This window comes from Saccopteryx bilineata, chromosome 7 (assembly GCF_036850765.1).
Source record: "Saccopteryx bilineata isolate mSacBil1 chromosome 7, mSacBil1_pri_phased_curated, whole genome shotgun sequence".
In the NCBI taxonomy this organism is placed as follows: Eukaryota; Metazoa; Chordata; class Mammalia; order Chiroptera; family Emballonuridae; genus Saccopteryx; species Saccopteryx bilineata.
This window is the reverse complement of record NC_089496.1, coordinates 60782365-60803591: the sequence shown is the minus strand read 5'-3', so window position 1 is coordinate 60803591 and position 21227 is coordinate 60782365. Positions and strand designations below refer to the sequence as shown.

Genomic DNA, 21227 nt, shown 5'->3' with positions numbered 1-21227 from the left:
ATCTAGGACAATATTAGCGTGGCTTGGAATAAATCCACTAAGATGTTTGCTTTTCTCTGGCAAGTAATAGTTCCTAGAAAGTATTTTATATTTTGAGCTACTATTTATAGAGTTATGAAAGGGCATGGTTAATTGTTTCTTTTTTTTATTTTTTTATTGATTTTTAGAGAGAGAGGAGTGAGAGTGAGAGAGAGAGAGAGAAGGGGGAGGAGCAGGTAGCATCAACTCCCATATGTGCCTTGACCAGGTAAGCCCAGGGTTTCGAACCGGCAACCTCAGTGTTTCCAGGTTGACGCTTTATCCACTGCGCCACCACAGGTCAGGCTGTTTCTCCAATGGGGTTAAAGAGCTTTGTTTGTAAAATGCATAGAAGGGTCCGGTGGAATGGTTGAATTCTGTTACCCCTTATTTTGGGTTCATCAGCAGAAGTGTGACTAGGAAGTGCAGTGAAGGCGTGGTTTACGACCCTATGTACATATTTTTTAATTTTTTTGTTGTTGTTGTTTATTGCCTTTAGCCAGAGAGGAGGGGGAACACAGATCTGTCCCTGGATGTGCCTTGAGAATCAAACCAGCAGCCTCGGCGCTTTGGGACAAGGCTCTGACCAACTGAGCCAGAGCAGTCTGTGTTTACACAGCGGACCCGTCACCTCCTGGGCACGGCCATCTCCTGGTCTCTGGCTTTAAGCTCACGCCAGCTCCCCCCCCTTCCCAGGGCTCCTTGTGCCCCCCCCATCTTCTACACCTCCCTGAACACAGGTTCTGTCTTCTGAGAAGACGGGAGCATCCTCGCATCCTGCCCCTCCCACACCTTCTGCCCTTCCTTCCAGATTCAGGAACTTCATCATCATAACTGTGCCCTCATCTCGCATTTTCTCCACCATACCGTCCAGCCCTTTAAAAAAAATCAGTGAGATCATTGCTTTTCATTCATGAATTGCTTATAGAAACGTGTCAAGTCTCCACATCGTTTTTTGTGTGTTTTTTTTTTTAAATTTGCACATTTTATTAAGATACTTAAGTTACTCCTTTGTTCACCAGAAAGCATCTCTGGGGGGAAGGCGCACGTCTGTAGGTCAACCGAGGTGGCCTCTCCTGGACGGGGGCTCAAGTGCTGCCCGCCCCTGCACCCAGACGGGGGCGCTCAAGCCCTGGCCTCTGCCTGGTCTCGGAGCAAGGGCGGGGCAGGGTGGGGTGGGGCAGCCCCCTACTCACTGGGCCCCTTTAGGTGTGGGGGCATGTCCTGCAGACACCTTGGGGGGGCTTCTGGGGTATTTGTCCCTGGCAGCACCGGGCTGTGAGCCCCCAGCCCAAGTGTCCTACCTGGTCCCAGGGAGCCTCCTGTCTCCTCTCCCGACATCACACATGCGGGGGGGGGGGGCTACTGTCACCCAGGAACCATTAGGTTTGGTAAGAGGCGACCAGACTTCCCCCACAGTCTCTTTCTTCAAGCTGATGCGAGGGCCCGAGCCTCAGGCAGGTGGCAGGGGACATTTCCAAGACCTGAAATGCCTCCCCCAGGGCACCTGGCACAAAGGCTTCGAGAGTGCTGGTTGACAAGGCGTTGTGGGACCCCTGTGAGGCTCTGAGCACAGAGCTCAGAGGCCTCAATGAGGAGGGCTGTGCCCCGAACCTTCCACTCCAGGGCACAGGACACAACAGCTCAGACAGTCTCTACCGGGCCGCCCACACACACACACACACACACACAGACACAACCACCCTCCGTCCCTGCGGCAGCCTCCGGGCTTGGTCCAGCCTCTCGGTGCCAGCCGCACACAGAAGAGCGGGCCACTTGGGAAACATAGCCTTCTGGGAGTGGTGGGGGTCTGGAAGGCCCCCCTCTCCACCACACGGCCTGGGGCGGGCTGCCAGCCCAAGCCCGTCTCTGCCCCGCCCTCCCAGGCAGCCACTACTTGACTGGATGCCTCTCCCTTTAGGAGCTAAAAGAAACGATGCGCTTGCCGAGTCCACCAGGCCAGGCAGGGGGCTGGGCCCTCAGCCTCCCCACCGCCCTCCTGCCCCGGGGGGCTCCAGGCCCAGCCAGCCCAGATCGTTTTTAACAAATATTTCATTTATTGATTTGAGAGAGAGAGAGAGAGAGAGAAAGGTGGTGGGGAAGAGTGGGAAGCATGATTAACTCATTGCTTCTCATGTGAGCCTTGCCCCCGGGGAAAGCCTGAGGTTTCAAACTGACGCCCTCCGCATCCTGGGTCAATGCTATAATCCACTGCGCCACCGCAGGTCAGGCACCCCAGAGTTTCTAAGGATGTTATGAGGAAAATGAAAGTAAAAAGCAGCTTATTCTCTGGTGCCTCCATGTTTGGCGCAGTAATAGGAACACAGGTCAAAATAACCATCCGATATGGATAATACCCAGGGCTGATGGGAAGGTTTTACATGGATGAACTCCTTTGAACTCTCATAACATGATTCCCATTTTAAAGATGGAGAAACCACACAGAGTAGTCCAGTCCTTCTGCTCTGGTCACACAGTTTAGGAGGCTGAGCCCTGGGGGGGGGGGTGTTTAAAACCAGACTAGGTTGGTTCTAGCATCTCAGCCTACATGGCTGGCTAGCCCTGTGGCCTCTCACGAGCAGGAGCTCGGTAAACACTTGCTGTTTTGCTTCTTTAAGCAACGTTTGAGATACCTTGGCTGTATTCTTTATTATCCAAGTGTGAGTACAAATGTTTTAAAAAATTGTTTATAATAAAAACAGGCCAGTGCTTGGCTTTTTTTTTTTTTTTTTTTTTTTTTTATTCTCTGTATAATGAGAAGGGCCCTGTAGAGGTTTACAATTCAACTGGTGGAAAAGAAAAATGTGACGTGATGCTCCTTTACATCGCTGGGTCATTATCTTTTCCTTCCTTGCATATATGTTCAGTGTGGGTTGTTGTGAATGAATGCAACATGAGGTCACTTGGCATTTGGAATGCTTTGTTCCATTTACTGGACTTAGTGGGTCAGTTTGGTAGACTTAAGCATTTTAGCTTGAAAAGCTCCCCTTCCTGTGCTGCTGTCTGGAACAAGATTTTTTTTTTTTCTTTTCTTTTCTTTATTTTTCTAATTTTCTAATTTTCTTTCTTTCTTTCTTCCTTTCTTCCTTTCTTTCTTTCTTTCTTTCTTCTTTCCTTTTGCTTCCTTTCTTTTTCTTTTCTTCTTTTTCTTTTTCTTTTTTGTAAACTAAATGAATTTACTAAAGAAAAAAATATCCAACCCTAGCTTTCTGAGCATAACGGTGGAAGCAGAATGCGGGGTCAGGAATCCAGCGTGTTCAAAGAGCAAGCTCTTTTAGGCTTTGATCTTCTTCCTTTGCCCAGCTTGACCTGTGGGGGAGAGAGAGGGGGAGGGAGGGAGGCAGAGAGGAAAACAGGGAGAGGAAGAAGAGAGCTGCTCTACGGAGCATGCGCAGTGCCCACTCTCCGGTTTTTGCCCCCGGCTCTCTCCATCTTTGGCACCAGAGAGGCTGCCAGCCAGTTCCACTTGGGCACCCTGGGTTTGCATGCCGTGCTTTCTCCCAAGTTCACAGGGAAAGAAAGGGAAATACAAAGGACTCTAAGTGGTAGGGTTGGAGATCGGTCACCTGGGGCGAAGCCCGTGCGCTCTGCGGGTACCCAGCACCTGCAGCGATGCGCACAGCACAGCGCAGCGCAGCGGGGTCTGCATCCAGGTCCGGGAAGCAAGCACCGCGTGTGGGCTGCGCTGCGTCTTGCCTCGGCGGAGGGCGGCGACCGGGGACCCTCTGGCGGTTTCCAGGAGAAATGCCCCGGGTTTTTTCTCACGGCCTCACTTCACCTCCTAGGGGCGCGAAGGCGCAGAGCAAGCCGGGCGCTGCCTCCCTTCTCCTTATTCTTTATGGCTTCTGGGTTTTGTGTCAACACCATCCCCCACCCCGCCCGCCCTGTCTCAAAATTGTACTTCTAAAATAATGTTTCATGGTTAAAAAAAAAAAACAACAAACAACTTTCCCACCTCGACTTAAAAGAAATAACTGAGGGACAAATGCACACGTAACAAAATGCACTCCTCCCGCTCAATACATTTTTAGCTACATATATACGCCCTAAGGGACAAGGACAGCATTGCGCATCATTCGGATGGAGGTGAGGACACGTTCCAGGTGCCCTCTGCCAAGCACCGGGCCAACTTCGCAGGCCCTGCCCACCCTCGCTACCCACCCTCTGCCTTTCCCAATAGAGTGGTTTAGCCTTGCGCTTGCATCTCAGTGCTGGGAATCGTGTGCTTCCGTTCTGAACATCTGTTTTATATCCCCCTAGTACAATATAGCTTTATGTAGCTGTCATTCATTTCTTTCACGTGGCGCGGGACATTTCATTGTGTTCTTCAATTTACCACCTCTTATTCTGCTGACGCGCACATGTTCCTGCAAGTTGTGTGTGTGCGCGCGCGCGCGCGCCCGCGTACGTATGTGCCCGGAGTTCTTGGTTATCTGGCGAGCTGCGAAATTTTTAGATCACGGGAAAGGCATGTATTCAGTGGTAATAAAGAGTACTAAAGAGGTTTTCGACATAGCTGTGGCCATGTGCCACCCATTGGCTATGTGAGTGCCACACGTGGCCTCAAAGAGACTCGGCCTCCTCATTCTTGTGAATGATAGACATTCCTGTAAGGTATTTTTCCCCACCGAGGAAGAAAGAAGGGCATAGCCACGAAGTGTGAAATAATAAAAGCTTTATTTAGTACAGCGCTTCCCGGAGGATGTCCTCTGGTCCAGGGGAACAGGGGCCAGAGAATTCACATGGAGAAAACCGCGTGGGGGATATTTAGAGGGATCATTTAGGGTGGGTGAGGTAATATGATGTGGCGAAATTTCACTGGCTGACAGACGGTCACTCTTTTTCTCCAGGACTCCTGGGAAGTTTCTTTTGGCGCGCATGGGTGTGGGCGGTTCCAAGCAAAGTTCCCTGGTCTGGTTCCTCACATGACCTTCCCCCAGTGCCCACCGACCTTACAAGCTGCTGTCTCGTTCTGGTTGTGGGAATCTTCTTTCATGAATCTCTTAAGGGTTTTGCCCACAGCAAAACTAACCAGTTTTATTTTTGTTTGTAGGAGCTCATTGTGCACAACGTGTGTGTGTGTGTGTGTGTGTGTGTGTGTGTGTGTGTGTGTGTTTATTGGTTGATTTTAGAGAGAAAGGAAGGGATATAGGGAGAAATAGCAATTTATTGTTCTACCCATTTATGCACTTATTGGTTGCTTCCCATGTGTGCCCTGACCGGCGTGGAACCCACAACTTGGGTGAATCAGGATGACACTCCAACCAACTGAGCTACCTGGCCAGGGCCTCCTCCTGATGTGGTTTTGTTAGGAGTCCTTTCATGTGGGTGCTTGTAAGGGCTCTCTCCCCTCAATCTGTGGTTTGCCAGCTTGCTCTCCAAATAGTGTTTTAGCAACACTGTTGCTTTGTATCCTAACACATCATTGCTTATCCAGAAAGCCTAATGATAATCTATGTTTTTCTCTAAAAGCTCAGGAAGAAAGTGACTCTTTTATATGACCAGGTTTCATTTCTAATTAAATTTTAGCATATGATTTTATTTATGAGTCAATGGTCATTTATCCTCCGACAGAAAGCTAATTGACCTTGCATGATTTATTTAAAACGCCATCTTTTCACCACCACGTTTGCATAAATCGGGTGATGATGTCTGAATGCATCCCTTTCTGGGCTCCGTCCTCTTGATCTAGTGCACCATAACCACAGGTATTTCTCTGGTTTTTTAAAAAATTACTACAGCTTTCAAAAATGATTGTTAATAGCTATTATTTCTAGTTTATGCTTTTGGCTGTTCTAGGCCATTTGCCATTTAACTGGAGGTCAGCTGATAAATTATCCCCCCCAAAACTTTTTAAACTATTTATTCTGAATAATCACAAGCTTAAAAAGAAACTTATTTCCATCAAACACAACATAATTTACAGTCCCTGGTGCAATTTTGTTCATTGTTCCAATAACATCTTCAATCACATTTTCCCCTCGATTTGATCCAAGATCCCATTCAGGGTCACAAAACTCATTCATTGTTTGTCATATATATGAAAAAAATAAGGGGAAAAATATATATCATATATATTTTTTACCTAGAACAGTTGTTTGGTGTTTTGCGGTTTTTTTTTAAGATAACATGGATAATTTCAGTGGAAGCCATGGTTTTATAGAATGTGCCTCAGAAAGGGGTGTGTCTGCTCCTTCCTCACGATCAGATTCTGAGTATGTAATCCATGCAGAAATTCCGGATAGGTAATGTGTTCTTTCTTGGTGCACGGCCTTGGGGGCCCAGAACCCGAGGAGTTTGTGTTACCATGGGTCACGGGAATCACTTGGTTAAGTTGGTCTCTGCCAGTTTTCTCCACTGTAAAGTTACACTAAAAAAAATTGTTAACTATTCTTGGTGGGGGGGTGAATTCTTTGAGAATCCTTAACTACGATTCAGCTTGCGTTGGTGACTTTTGCCCGTTGGTTGTGAAGCGTCGATTTTCTGAGGTTTCTCCTACACGTACGAGACGGTACTTGAAAGAAGCACGTCGTCTCTTCCTCTCTTACGACTTCCGTGTGGACTTGTGGTTTCTGGTTTTGTTCAGCGTATCTTAACCCATTACTGTTATGAGTTACCATTATTCCCAGGTTTAACCAAGATTTAGACAGACCGCAGGAGCCTCTTCAAGCTGACTCGTGTGTGACACCTTTTTGTCTGTCCCCAATGTATTTATGTATATATTTTTGAGCACATCCTTACTTTTCGGTGGGGGAATTGTTTTTCTTAATTAGCAATCAACCGATGGCAGTCTGAATGAGCAGAGGAATGGATCCAACAGACTGATGACTCTCTCTCAAACATCAACCAATAAATAAAAGAAAAAGGATTCCTTCTTTCCATCGGTTCTCATCCACCAAACACCTGTCCCTGTCCTGGACTCCGCTGGCTGCTCAGGGAGACAGGGGCAGCAGCAGGAAGAATATAGACTAAATTGAGCTTAAATCAACTCAGAGCTCATTTCAAGTTTTTCTTCCTAAGGTTTCTACATGATAGACTCTAGTATCCAGGCAGCTCAGTTAGAGCGTTGTCTTGAGAGGCCAAGGTTGCAGGTTCGATCCCCAGTCAGGGCACATGCGAGAATCAACGGATGAATGCATGAATAAGTGGAACAACAAATCAAGGTCTCTCTCTCCTCTCTCTCTCTCTCTCTCTTTCAAATAAATAAATAATTTTTTTTAAAAAAAACCCACCAAAATATAGTATCTGATCTTTGGTTTTCTTTGTCTCTCAATCTGAACTCAGAAAAGCGAAGGAAACCCGTTTCTTTTACACCTTAATATTAGGCAAAAAAAAAAAAAAAAATCTAAGCAGTAAATATTTTTGAATCACACATTTCCATAAGGAGCCCAATGCTCATTTCAAAATGAGCTACAGATCATCTGATTTGGGGGTTGAGATCTTCTATTGAACATGACAGAGACAAACAGGCAATCATGCAAATCTGATGAAACGCACCTCTTTCGCACACTTCAGAAGCACTACCTGAGGAGGCTGCAGTCCCAGTGGGTAACTGCCACCATCGGGAGGGTTCATATCCCCTGCCATGTTTGCGTCTGGCATCAACTGTTGGAGAATGTGTTAATATTATAAAAGAGACATTATAATTACTGTTTAAATATTTAAAATGCTGTTTTCATCGACACCGTGACAAGGGCACATACAGTTTTTCAAAAAAGAAAGTTCTTTCCGATTTGAAGCTACCTCTCACAATGGAGGTTTACCTCTTTTAAAATTTACATTTTAATTGTCAATGGCCACAAAGTGCCCTGCCCCTCCCTCCCCCATCCAAAGTACTTTAAAGCAGTGGTCCCCAACCTTTTCTGGGCCACGGACTGGTTTAATGTCAGAAAATATTTTCACAGACCGGCCTTTAGGGTGGGATGGATAAATGTACAAGATAAAATTATGTGACCTGACCTGAGGTGGCGCAGTGGATAAAGCGTCGACCTGGAATGCTGAGGTTGCCGGTTCGAAACCCTGGGCTTGCCTGGTCAAGGCACATATAGGAGTTGATGCTTCCTGCTCCTCCCCTTGTTCTCTGTCTATCTCTCCCTCTCTCTAATAAAAATGAATAAATAAAATCTAAAAAAAAGTAAATAAATAAAAAATTTAAAAATAAAATAAAATTATGCAACTGGTGTAAAAACTGTGGTGTTTTTAAATATAATTGTCAAACCTACGAGACAAGCGTCAAGAGTGAGTCTTAGACGGATGTAACAGAGGGAATCAGGTCATTTTTTAAAAATAAAACATCATTCAGACAAATATAAATAAAACGGAAATAATGTAAGTTATTTATTCTTTCTCTGTGGACCGGTACCAAATGGCCCACGAACCGGTACCGGTCCACGGCCCGGGGGGTTGGGGACCACTGCTTTAAAGAGTGTGTTCCCAGTGGCCAGGACATGGAAACAACCAAAAAGCCCATCAATAGATGACTGGATAAAGAAGATGTGGCACATATACACTATGGAATACTACTCAGCCATAAGAAATGATGACATCGGATCATTTACAGCAAAATGGTGGGATCTTGATAACATTATACGAAGTGAAATAAGTAAATCAGAAAAAATCAGGAACTGCATTATTCCATACGTAGGTGGGACATAAAAGTGAGACTAAGAGACATAGATAAGAGTGTGGTGGTTACGGGGGGAGGGGGGAGAGGGAGAGGGAAAGGGGGAGGGGGAGGGGCACAAAGAAAACTAGATAGAAGGTGACAGAGGACAATCTGACTTTGGGTGATGGGTATGCAACATAATTGAGTGACAAGATAACCTGGACATGTTATCTTTGAATATATGTATCCTGATTTATTGATGTCGCCCCATTAAAAAAATTAAATAAATAAATAGTGTGTTCCCGTCTTCCCTTGGCATTGGACTCTGACCTATGGATGTAGGATTTGATAATAGCTTCACATGCTAGCCTTGGGGCACAAAACATTCATGTGACCACCCTCTAGCATGTTACCCCAACTTTCAGGGTCTGGGTTTTCACATGTCAGTAAAATTGGAAGCGGAACAGGTACCTCACTGCACTGCGGTCACAATTAGACAAGGCAGTAGGCATGACTCTTGGCACGATGCCCAATTCATCCACAAACCAAAAACAAACAACCCTCCGCCCCCCCAGTAATCAATAGCCCTTCAAACTATTTGGATGGTGGCGTTTAATTAAACATTCTCCCCGTTCTGAAAAATACAACTCTGATTTTTTTTTTAAAAATTACTTTTCCTAATAAAGTTTTTTTTTTAAGTTTGTTACTGCTCTTTTGTTTTTTAATTGAATTTACTGGTGTGACATTGGTTAATAAAATTATATAGGCGTGAGGTGCACAGTTCCATAATGCATCATCTGTACGCTGCATTGTGTGCCCACCTCCTCAAGTCACACCCCCTCCACCACCATCCATCCACCCCCCTCCACCCTCTTCTCCCTTCCCCCACCCCCTCTCCCTCTGCTAATCACCAGACTGTCGTCTGTATCTATGCGCTTTTTATTTTACTTTCATTTTTTTTCCACCCAGCTTCTCAACCTCCCTCCCTTTTGAGAGCTGTCAGTCTGTTCTCTGTATCTAGGAGTCTGTTTCTATTCTGTTTGTTAGTTTATGCAGCCCAGTTGTCCATCAGTTGATGAGTGTATTAAAAAAAAAAAAAAAGCTGGCCCTGACTGGTTGGCTCAGTGGTAGAGCATTGGCCTGGCATGTGGAAGTCCTGGGTTTGATTCCCAGTCAGGGCACACAGGAGAAGCACTCACCTGCTTCTCCACCCTTCCCCCTCTCCTTTCTCTCTGTCTCTCTTCCCCTCCCGCAGCCAAGGCTCCACTGGAGCAAAGTTTGCCTGGACACTGAGGATGGCTCCATGGCCTCTGCCTCAGGCACTAGAATGGCTCTGGTTACAACAGAGCAATGCCCCAGATGGGCAGAGCATCGCCTCCTGGTGGGCATGCCGGGTGGATCCCAGTCGGGCGCATACGGGAGTCTGTCTCTCTGCCTCTCTGCTTCTCATTTCAGAAAAATACAAACAAACAAACAAAAAACTGTGGTCCAATTACACATCAGAATACTACTCAGCTGTAGGAAAGAGGGAAATCTCACTCTTGCGACAGCGTGGATGGATCTGGAGAGCATTATGCTGAGTGGGATCAGCTGGCTGGGTAGAGGACAGAGGGTGAGGCTGATTGAAGATGTGAGGCCCTCCTGGTCAGCCTTCCCCTCCAGGTGGTTCCTGCCCGAGGCACTGAACATAAGCGTTTGCATCTGTGCTCTGGAAGGAGGGATCACATCAAGATACTTGGTTTCATCCTCCTCACTTCCTTCTCCTCCTCTTTCTCTCTCTCTCTCTCTCTCTCTCTCTCTCTCTCTCTCTCTCTCTCTGTGTGTCCAGTGGAGGAGAGTGGTGTAGAGACCACTACTCTGACAGGTTCCTTCTAGCAAGAGGAGTTCCTTTTATCCCAGAAGCCCAGATAATTTTCTGGAAGAGGGAACCAGCTTAAAGGTCGTGTTTTCAGGGGGGGGGGGGAGAGAGAAAGAAGAAAAAGAAGGAGGAGGAGGAGGAGGAGAAAAAGAAGAAATTCTCTAGGTAAGCCACACATAGACTCATTCAAGCAGGGCTTTAGGTTGCATTTTGAATCAGCTTCTGCCGGAAAGCAAATGCGTGGTGCTGCGAAGCCAATGATTAACACCGGGGAGGTCAGAGAATGGGGCCGGCATTTTCTCCTGACGTGGCACAGGATGCAAGCCAACCCGCGGACTGACCTCTTTGCGTCTCAGAGTCCCCGTCTAAAGCAGAGGTTTCTGATTCAGGGAACCGGCGTCCCCTGACTTGTCCCAGAGAAGACGCAGGTTGGAACGACCGTGGAGGTCATTCACAAACAGGTGAGCAGACCCACCCAGCTCCTTATCCGTCTTCCGCAAGGGTGTTTGTTTGCCACTGTCACTTGGGTCGTTGTCCGGGAGCCCTGGGACCCACCCGGTTATCGGATACAAGCACGTAGGCCAATGTTTGTCCAAGTTTGTCCTAGATAGAGAGACACAGAGGTCTGGGAGAGACCCAGCCTCCTGAAGCCTGGCTTCTTAGAACATTCCGAATGGTTATTTATGGGGCGCCCGTCAAAAAAGATACATTGAGACACACCACGGCTCAAAAAGTAGGGCGCAATACCTTGTATTTATTTTTAAGTCTTTATTGCTTGCCTTGTTACCATCCCCCCCCCCCAAGGGGATCCTTTATTTTGTGTTCATCAAAGAGAAAAAGTAGCAAACGCTGAAACATCTACCACAGGACATCCGAGAGCAGAAAAAGGTGGTGGTCTTTTTTTGTGTGTGTGTGCTCAACGCTGATCAGATTTAAGCCCAAGCTGCGCGTGGGTGCGGAAGGCATGGCTTCACATTGGAATCCACTCGGCGGTTTTCTGGGGGGGTTCCCGTAACAGAGCTGAGAAGTTGTCGACAGCCACCTGACATGAAGGACGTCACCTCCTCTGAGGACAGAGACAGACGCCGGAAGCGCGTGTTCGTGTGTGCCGTCCCCTCGACGTGACACGGGCCAGCCTCTGTCCACCTCCCAGCGACGACGCGCGGCAGGACCGCAAGGGGGTGTGTAAGAGAAACGTGACAGAGCATTCCGTGACAGCGCACGTCTCGTGGGGAGCAGCGGGTGTGCCCCCCCCCCACCCCCCGTGCGGGCAGATGTTCTGCCGGTCGATCGTGGGCGACAGGACGTCGTTCTGGGGAGGCGGCGCCGTTTGTCTTGGAGAAGCGCGTCCGCGTGGAGATGTGGGAGCATCCTTTCTGCAGACCTGTCCTCCCTGCCCTCCGTGAGGTCTTGGAACCAGGCGTCGGTGGGGCGGGGCAGTGGGCTTTCAGCCTGTTTCACGGACCGAACCGGAGCCTCCTCGTTCTGATGGGGGGCTCGTTCTCATCAGCCCAAGTCTGTCGTTCCGAGCCAGTCGCCGTGGAGGTGGGAGGCGTTCCTTCTATGCTTCTGGGCGCCTCCTCCAGCAGGGTCAGTGGAGGGCCCCAACGCAGCGCGCTCTGACTATCCACACACAGCAGACGGGAGGCAGGAAGCCAGGTCCTGGCAAGGGGCCACCTTGCCTGCCCCGGGGCACCTTCGTGGCACAACACCCTCAGCTAGGACTCCGTTCAGCAGAGGCCCCCAGGAGGTCCCCGGGGAGGGAGGTGTGTATGAGAGGGGAGAGCGTATGGTTTTACCTACTTACCCTCACTGGGGTTGAAGTCACCTTTGTCTCTACGTGGTATCCTAAAAAATTAGTCCGTGGCAGAGTCAAACTGCCAAGAAAGGTGTTTTTTTTTTTTTGCATTCTTCTCTTTAAAATTTTTTTATTTTTATTTTTATTGATTTGAGAGAAAGAGAGAAACATTAACTTGTTCTACTTTTTTTTTTAAATTAATTTTAGTGGGGTGACATTGATAAATCAGGGTACATATGTTCAGAGAAAACCTCTCCAGGTTATTTTGGCATTAGATTATGTTGCATACCCATCACCCAAAGTCAGATTGTCTTCCGTCACCTTCTATCTGGTTTTCTTTGTGGCCCTCCCCTCCCCCCACTCTCTCCCTCTCCTTCTTCCCTCCCCCTCCGGTTACCATCACACTCTTGTTCATGTACCTGAGTCTCACTTTTATGTCCCACCTACGTATGGAATCATACAGTTCTTAGTTTATTCTGATTTACTTATTTCACTCAGTATGTAATCAAGGTCCATCCTTCTACTACTTGTTTATGTGCTCATTGGTTGATTCTTGGTATTTGACCTGACCACGGATTGAACCCACAACCTTGGCCTATCAGAATATCACTCTAACCAACTGAGCTATCTGGGCAGGGCCCTTCTTTTTTCTTTTCTTTTCTTTTCTTTTCTTTTCTTTTCTTTTCTTCTTTCTTTCTTTATTTCTTTCTGTTACAGAGACAGAGAAAGGAACAGATAGGGACAAACAGGAAGAGAGAGTGATGAGAAGCATCAATTCTTTCTTGCAGCACCTTAGTTGTTCATTGATTGCTTTCTCATATGTGCCTTGACTGTGGGCCTTCAGCAGACTGAGTAACCCCTTGCTCAAGCCAGCGACCTTGAGTCCAAGCTGGTGAGCTTTGCTCAAACCAGATGAGCCTGCGCTCAGGCTGGCGAACTCGGGGTCTCGAACCTGGGTCCTCTGTGTCCCAGTCCAACACTTTATCCACTGCGCCACCACCTGGTCAGCCTCTTCTTTCTTTTTTATTTTATTTTTTCAATTACAGCTGACATTCAATATTATTTTGTATTCATTTCAGTGGTACAGTATAGCAGTCAGACAACCATAGTTTTTGGAAAGTGTCCCCCCCCAATATTTCCAACGCCCCCCCCCCCAAGCAATTTCATGATGGGTTTCCTTCGTGTCATATTTAGGAAACGAATCCACCAAAATATGAATTTTTTTTTTCTCCCCACAAAATGACCTCCACAGGACTGGTTCATTTTTTTTATTTTTTAATGAACTTTTCAGGTTCATATACAAAAGCTAACAGGAGCAATACGTCAATCGTGAAATACGTACAAGGAAATAAAGTGGAAAAGGACTCAATTACAGTTTGTCACCACGGGAGCGTACACACTGTTTGTGGGCATGTCCATGTTTTAGACCCGCACACACTTGGCTTTAAAAATCTCTTCTTTCTTAGTCATTGTTCAGTTAGAAGGGGCAGTGGCTGGGAAGTAGGGGGGAGGTTTCTCCCCTACTCAACACACAAAATAATTTTTTAAGCAGTTTATTTTTTCCTTGGGGAAATGTTTTATCCATTAACCTAACGTAACTGTTACTAAACTTGTCTGCCTAAATAGTTGCCTATTCTATTTCCTAAAATTAAAGTCATGCAGGACTTGAATTTCTGAAAGTTAAGAATTATCAAAGGTAATTACTTTCTTACATAAATGCTCACAGCTTCCTTTCCTAATGAAAAAAAAAGAAATGTGCTCTTTGTGACCTTTCGTTCCTTGTGAGAGTTGGTCAAGTAAGAACCAGGGAGCGTTTCCTAAAATATTTATTTCGCCGGGAAATTTTGTATGAAATGGCGTTGTAAAGTATAAAAAACATCATTAGGTAACACTTGGAACAGTGAAAAATAGACTCATCTCGTTTGTAAATGATCAGGGTTCCAAGTGTCAAAGCTATCCTGGCTCTCCAGAAAGGACGTTGTTTGCTTTATTTTGTTCGTCAACGTGACATCTCAGGAAACATCTGACGTTCTACGTAGAAACATCAAGGCAATCGTTAGGCATTGTACAGATTATTAAACATGCAAAAATGTCCTGAAAGGTTAGGTGCCCAAAGATGGGAAGCCCCCGCCCCGCCCCCGTCTGAGCTCAGCCCTCTCCTGGGTCCCACTCCATGGGAAGTATGGCTCGCTTGGAGTTTGGGAGGAGGGCAGCGGGTCACTTGGGAGAGGTGGCCCCTTTAATCACCGGCTCCCTGTTCAGATACGTCGCCCAGTACACCAAGTTGAAAGTGCCAAACAGGACTGGGAATACAATCCGGGACATTTTGTCGATCTTGCTGATGCTATTATAAGTCTTTTTGCTGTCGGGGGTCTTCTCATCAAGGGGTCTTCCTGAGATGGTGGAGGGTGTGTTGGCGGTCCCTGCAGGGGTCTGCTCCTGAGGGATTTGGGGGGTCTGGGTCATCTTCCCAGCGGCGTGAGCATTTGTGGACTTGTTGAGGATGATGAGCTCACGCTCCTTTTTCTGCAAAACAGAAGAAGAATGCCAGGGCGTCAGCGGTCAGCTCACTTCTAAAAGGTTTATCTGTTAGAAGAGAAAGGGTTTTCATCAGCTTAGCCCCGGCAGACCCCAGAGACTTGTAGGCCTATAACCCCACATGGCCGGTCTTGGAGGCGAAATTCTATAATTTCAGGTAAAGGTAGTTATGGTGGAAGAAATCAGCATGGTGGTTACCATGGTTGCAGAGAGGCTGGGAACCTCCCGGGATGCTGGAGACGTCGTCCGTTGGGCGGGATAGGGACTGGGTGACACTGGTCAATATAATGATCAAAACTGCAAATGTAGGCCCCGGCCGGTTGACTCGGTGGTAGAACATCTGTGGGTGTCCTGGGTTCGATTCCCGGCCAGGGCACACAGGAGAAGCGCCCATCTGCTTCTCCAACCCTCCCCCTCTCACTTCTCCCTCTCTCTCTCTCTCTCTCTCTCTCTCTTCCCCTCTCGCAGCCAAGGCTCCATTGGAGCAAAGTTGGCCCGGGCGCTGGGGATGGCTCTGTGGCCTGTGCCTCAGGCGCTAGAATGGCCCCGGTTGCAACAGAGCATCGCCCCCTGGTGGGCAAAGCATCGCCCCCTGGTGGGCGTGCCGGGTGGATCCCGGTTGGGCGCATGTGGGAGTCTGTCTCTGCCTCTCCTCCTCTCACTGAATATTAACAAAAAAAGAATAGTCCTGCGTATAATCAACGCAGAGCTCTCGCTCAGACAGAGCTGGAGATCCAAAAGGAAGTTGAAACGGGAACCGTTACAAGGAGGACTGCAGGGGACCTGGGTCGAAGGGAAGGGGTCGTGTTGTTGGGGTGGTGGGGTGGCAGGGAGGAGAAAGGCTTTGTCGTGCATTTGGACCTAGACCCAGGGGCGTTTTCTCTGCAAAGGGGGGGGGGGTGGTCTGCAGGAACGGAGGAGGAACATCTGCGGGAACGGAGGAGGAGCGTCTGCGGAACCGGGGAGGAGCATCAGCGGGAAAGGGGGAGGAGCGTCTGGGGGAAAGGAGGAGGAGCATCTGCAGGAAAGGAGGAGGAGCATCTGGGGGAACGGAGGAGGAGCGTCTGCAGGAAAGGAGGAGGAGCGTCTGCGGGAAAGGAGGAGGAGCGTCAGCGGGAACGGAGGAGGAGCGTCTGCGGGAATGGAGGAGGAGCATCTGCGGGAATGGAGGAGGAGCATCTGCGGGAATGGAGGAGGAGCATCTGCAGGAAAGGAGGAGGAGCGTCTGCGGGAACGGAGGAGGAGCGTCTGCGGGAAAGGAGGAGGAGCGTCTGCGGGAACGGAGGAGGAGCGTCTGCGGGAATGGAGGAGGAGCGTCAGCGGGAACGGAGGAGGAGCGTCAGCAGGAAAGGAGGAGGAGCGTCTGCGGGAATGGAGGAGGAGCGTCTGCGGGAAAGGAGGAGGAGCGTCAGCGGGAAAGGAGGAGGAGCGTCAGCGGGAAAGGAGGAGGAGCGTCAGTACCTTGATCTTGGCTGCTTCCAGTGCCTTCTTTCCGTCCCAGGCCCAGCCCCTCTTGGTGAAGTAGTTGACGGTGGCAAACTCGATCAGCGCCGAGAAGACGAACGCATAGCACACGGCGATGAACCAGTCCATGGCTGTCGCGTAAGCCACCTTGGGCAGCGAGTTCCGGGCGCTGATGCTCAGGGTCGTCATGGTCAGCACCGTGGTCACCCCTGGTGACGGGGCAGGGATCGGAAAGAGTGGAAACAGATCAGGGCCAGCTTATGATTCATCAGTAGGCATCTGTAATTGTCCTTAAAATCCATTCAATCATTGTGCTGGGCAGGGGGGCGGTCTGTCCATGACCTCGAATGGGTTCCTTATGTCTTCTTGGGTCTTTCCTGTCGTAATGTGCCTTAAGAATCTCCAGGAGGAAACAGCATTTTCTATTCATATGTTCCCATGCCTGTCTACTAAGACCCTCCTAAAGAGCTAGGGGAGCAGCAGTGCTCCCTGAAAGATTCCCAAAGTTTAACTGGGTGAGGTGAGGGAGGCCAGGTGCACGGCTGGAGCTAGGGAGACGCCCCATAGTAACACCTGGGTCACATCTGGGGCCACACTAGGGGAGCATGAACATAAAACACTGGTCACCTTTCCGTCCTTGGAAGCCTGAATTGTGCTTTACAGTTTAGAAAGACGGGGGCATCTCCCTGCCCACCGATGACCAGCAAGGCAGCCTTTCATATCACTCCTCAGATTTGAGGGCACAGAGCTTCAAAGTAAAAGTCAATGTCCCCTGATTGGGTAACTCAGTTGGTCAGAGCTTCATCCCAATATGCCAAGGTTGTGGGTTCAACCCCCGGTCAGTGCACATGCAAGAATCAACCAATGAATGCATAAATAAGTGGGACAGCAAATCAAATATCTTGTCTCTCTCTCTCTCTCTCTCTCTCTCTCCCTCTCTCTCTCTCTCTCCTTTCCTCTCTCTAAACATCAATTAAAAAAAGACACAATGTCATGATGTTAAACTAGATTCTTACCATATATATATGTACAAACCAGTATCTATACACATGCATATCATAGGTATTGTATATAATAGCACATATAATACATGATATTATAGGTATAATTTATTACTATCATAAAGTGATGTGGATTGCTGCTTGGGGGTTAACTTTAAAGTGGGGTGCCCATTTCAAAGAAAATTACCTAATCACATCCAAAGTAGGACTTTTTGAGACCCAGGAAAATACTATACAACAAAACCTCACATAAGACAGCTTGCTGGCAATTTCAAACCATAAACAAATAAATAAAACTAAATAAATGAGAACAAACAAAAACCTCCACTTAACAGTGAAAGGCTTTTCCCCCGCGGACCATTCATTCTTCCCCAAACCCTGGCGCAGAGAGCGAGGCTGAGTAAATTGTAACCCTTCCCTCTGAATTCTCACCCTGTCGACTCTCTGCTTTGCAGGTCGCAGACTAGAAAAGGTCGTGGTGTGGGCTGGGGGACACTCACCAAACACGGTCCTGGCGGGGACGGACTCCCGGTTCAGCCAGAAGGAGACCTGAGACAAGATGACGGTCATGATGCAGGGCAGGTAGGTCTGGATGACAAAGTAGCCGATCTTCCTCTTCAGGTGGAAGTGAGCGGTCATGATGGTGTATTCACCTGCAGATAAGCATCCCGGCTTGGGTCCTGGGCACCCGGGACCCCTGGCCTCTCTGCGCCTCCCATTGGACAAATGTTTATCTGACCGATGTGGGGGGCCAAGGAGAGGGTGGAAAAACGCATGCGTTCCTTAATGGTCATTGTGTAAGTCTTTTGACCTTCATCCGGCCTCTGCAGGGCCCTTGCTGATGGATGGTTTTCCTGGGAGAAAATCAGATTTCTGTGCTCTCCGAGTAATAATCCCCGCTCACAATCTGTGCCCCTGCCTCCACACACCCCCCCCCCCACCTCCGTCCCCTGCTGCAGATGCCATTAGGATTCGGGATTTAGCCTCTCTACACAGAACTGGGCACATCGCAGAGCCCTGTGGTTAGCGGAGGGGTTTCTGCCCATCCTGTTTCCCAGTCTGGGAGGCTCTGCGGAGCTGGGGGGGGGGGGCAGAGGCTCCGTGCTCTGCTGGAGGTGTGGGTCCTGGAGGCTCCTGTCTCCCCACCACCTGCCAGGGAGCTCGGGGGCACTTCCTCGGCAATGCCTCAGTGCCTCCTGTGGATCTACCTGGCCATGTGGGAGGCCAGGGGCGACCTCCCGTTCATCGCGGAAAACGGTGCCGCCCTGATGGTGAACTGGTAAGGAGCCTGGGCTGCAGGGGAGGGAGGAGGTGCAAAGGGGATTGAGGCTGCATCTCTGTTGAATTTGCACCTCCCCGGGGCGATGGGGACGGGCGCTAGAGGCAGACCTGACTAGATCTGAAAACAGAGAGGGCTCTGGCTGAGTCATACGGCTTAGAGGGTACCGCGCTTGTGGCTGGGGGCGCCCGGCTGAGCTTGAACAGGGCCAGGGAAGGAGGTCCGCTCCTAGGGAAAGCAGACCCCACAGGGCGGCGCCATCTACTGGAAGTGGTCTGCGGGCTGTGTGGACAGAGCTGGGGCTTCTGAGCCTCGGAACGACACAGCTCCAAGGAGGCTCGCTGTCACAATCAAAGCCCAGAGTGCAGCAGGGCCAGCGAAGGTGTGTCCCGTGTGCCTTTCCAACACGCCCAACGTCAGAGGCAGAAGGAAACATTAAGACCATAGGTGATAGTTTTGCGTCCCCTTTGAGGAAAAGAGACAGCTTTCAAAAGTGCCTTGGGGACAGGTTGTGGCTGGCCATACTTTTCCCAATCGCCCTCACCCCCAGTCCCGGACAGGTGAGACAGGTGAGACAGGTGAGAGGGGGCCGGTGGGCTCCAGCTGACCCTCACAGCAGAAAAACAACAGGGGCCCAGAGAAAGGGGCCGAGATACATATTATCGCCAGGACCGGACCTCTGTAACAACCCCGATGGCCTCTGACACCTCGGCACAGGGGATGCGTCTTCAGGTTTCTCCGCCAAACTGGCTCTGCCGTCACCGCCTTGCTTTTGAACCCTCCTCCTTCAGTGGTGGTGTTCTTTCCCCTTTCGTGTCATTTTCGAACTGACGGTAGCGAGATCAGAGAACGTCTCAGAATCAAAGAACTGGGATGAAGCGACTCCAAACGGTGTGTCGTCCGTCCGTCACCATCACAGTTCTTCACTCCGCGTCTGCAGGGCGACCTTTTCGCTTGCTCCCGCAAAACTGGGTCTGTTTCCTCTTCTTTGGCTCTTAAATTGGAGTCACAAAGGGAAGCCTCTGTCCTGTCCCCCATCACACCTGTCCGGCCATCACCTATCTCCGGGACGCCCAGCAACGGTGGGCAGGGCGAAAAGTCCATGCACTCTCTGCAGCCCCCTGGAAAGCAGGGTGCAGACTAGGGGCTCCTGTGAGGATGCCCTCTGGAGATCAGAACTCGGGGTGCAATCAGGGACCAGTGGGTCCTGTTACCCACTGGTCCCAGTTCTTTTCTCCTCGGCCACCTGGAGACTCTTTTTTTTGAGCCCTGTCCTGCTCATAGCCATGCTGTTTTGACCCTGATGGTTTGAGTGTGGCTTTGTGCAGCCAGGAGCTGTTGTCTGGAGACACGCCTTGCAGGCCAAGGAAGGGGAAGGCATTGCATTCCTTTGGACACGTGCCCGTTGTGCGTCAGGTGAAGAGGCCCAGACGGCGCCTCTACGACTCCGGTCAGCCCCACAGGTGTGGTGGGGAAAGTCCCAGCCCCAGCTGCTTGTAAGGCCTGGGCTATTTCTGTGCGGCTTGTTTGCGTTTTTTTTCCAAAATTTACCCCGAGGACATCTTCTCTGAAATGTTCAAAGTGGGAGGCAGGGCACAGGGTAAATGGGAGTGTTTGCAAGAAATCAGCTTGCAAGTCTCAGCGCTCAGGGCAGGGGCTGTGTTACATAAGCAGGTCCACGTGGCCTCGGGCAGGGCCTGTGGTCACTGGGGCCTGTTCACACGGGGCCCAACACACTGGCCGATTAATGCTCACTCTGCCTGTCGCTTAATGCCACCAGCCGCCACAGCTGTGTCTCCCAGTGCAGGGGCAGGGAGGGGGCCGCTCTCAGAGGGCTGCCTCGCAGCTGTTCCCTGGATTGCCAAGGAGAGCACAGGTGGACGGATGGGTAGGCTTGGGCGGTGCCCCCTCCAGACTGCTGCTGGAGCCCGAGCTCCACCCACCACCCACCCGAGTGTAGCGTCCTGCGTGCCCCGGCCCCACCCGAGTGCTATGTTCTGTACACCCCTCAGTGCGGCGTCCTGCGCGCCCCCCCTCCAGTGCGGCATCCTGCGCCCCCAGCCCCGAGTGCGGCGTCCTGCGTGCTCCCGCCCACCTGCGTATGGCGCCCTGCGCCCCCCCCCCCACTACCAATGTGACATCCTGTGTGCCCCAGGGCTCACCTGTGCTGCTGGTGATGTTCTCCGTGCCCACTGTCTGCCCCATCAGGTGGTACTGGTTCAGCCTGGACCCGTCCTCTGCCACCACCACCGACTTGGTCGTGCCATTGGTCCAAATGTAGACGACTTCAGAATTAGGGTACGCGTCTGTGTGGAGAAGACAGCAGGGCATAAACGCAGGGTCATTCAAAACCCGGCGCCACCAGTGGAGCCCGAGGTGCATGAGGAAGTCAAAGGTCAATAATAAAGGGCACATGGCGTGGTCAGACCAAGGCAGAGGCCCTACAGGTCAGCCCCTCCATTCCTGAAAGTCTGAGGGCTCAGACACCAGGGCCCAGCACTTGCTGGTATGTTTTTCTCTCTCTCTCTCTCTCCCCCTTCCTCTCTCTCTATAAAAGTCAATCAATAAAAAAGAGAGGAAGGGAGGAAGGAAGAGAAAAGGAAGGAAGGAAGAAAGGAAGAAGGGAGGGAGAGAGGGAGGGAGGAAAGGAAGGAAGAGAAAAGGAA

The 21227-nt window shown here is 49.8% G+C and overlaps 2 protein-coding genes across 3 annotated transcripts in view; one reads left to right on the top strand and one right to left on the bottom strand.

The window, feature by feature from the left end:
* Positions 1 to 13600: 13600 nt before the first annotated feature.
* The window catches only part of GABRA5 (gamma-aminobutyric acid type A receptor subunit alpha5), a 44892-nt gene continuing 37265 nt past the window's right edge, over positions 13601 to 21227 (bottom strand). Inside the window, exons 6-9 of the mRNA XM_066238838.1 lie at positions 20724 to 20867; positions 17783 to 17935; positions 16279 to 16490; positions 13601 to 14805 (exon numbers count right to left, since the gene is read on the bottom strand). Coding sequence (XP_066094935.1) covers positions 14497 to 14805; positions 16279 to 16490; positions 17783 to 17935; positions 20724 to 20867 — 818 coding nt within the window. The 3' untranslated portion in view covers positions 13601 to 14496. The remainder of the gene's footprint in view (positions 14806 to 16278; positions 16491 to 17782; positions 17936 to 20723; positions 20868 to 21227) is intronic.
* Positions 18320 to 21227, top strand: part of GABRB3 (gamma-aminobutyric acid type A receptor subunit beta3) — a 203478-nt gene continuing 200570 nt past the window's right edge. The window contains exon 1 of one of the 2 annotated variants that reach the window (XM_066238833.1): positions 18320 to 18561. In XM_066238833.1, the coding sequence (XP_066094930.1) occupies positions 18464 to 18561 (98 nt within the window). In that variant the 5' untranslated portion in view covers positions 18320 to 18463. The remainder of the gene's footprint in view (positions 18562 to 21227) is intronic. The other variant, XM_066238832.1, reaches the window with a different exon arrangement.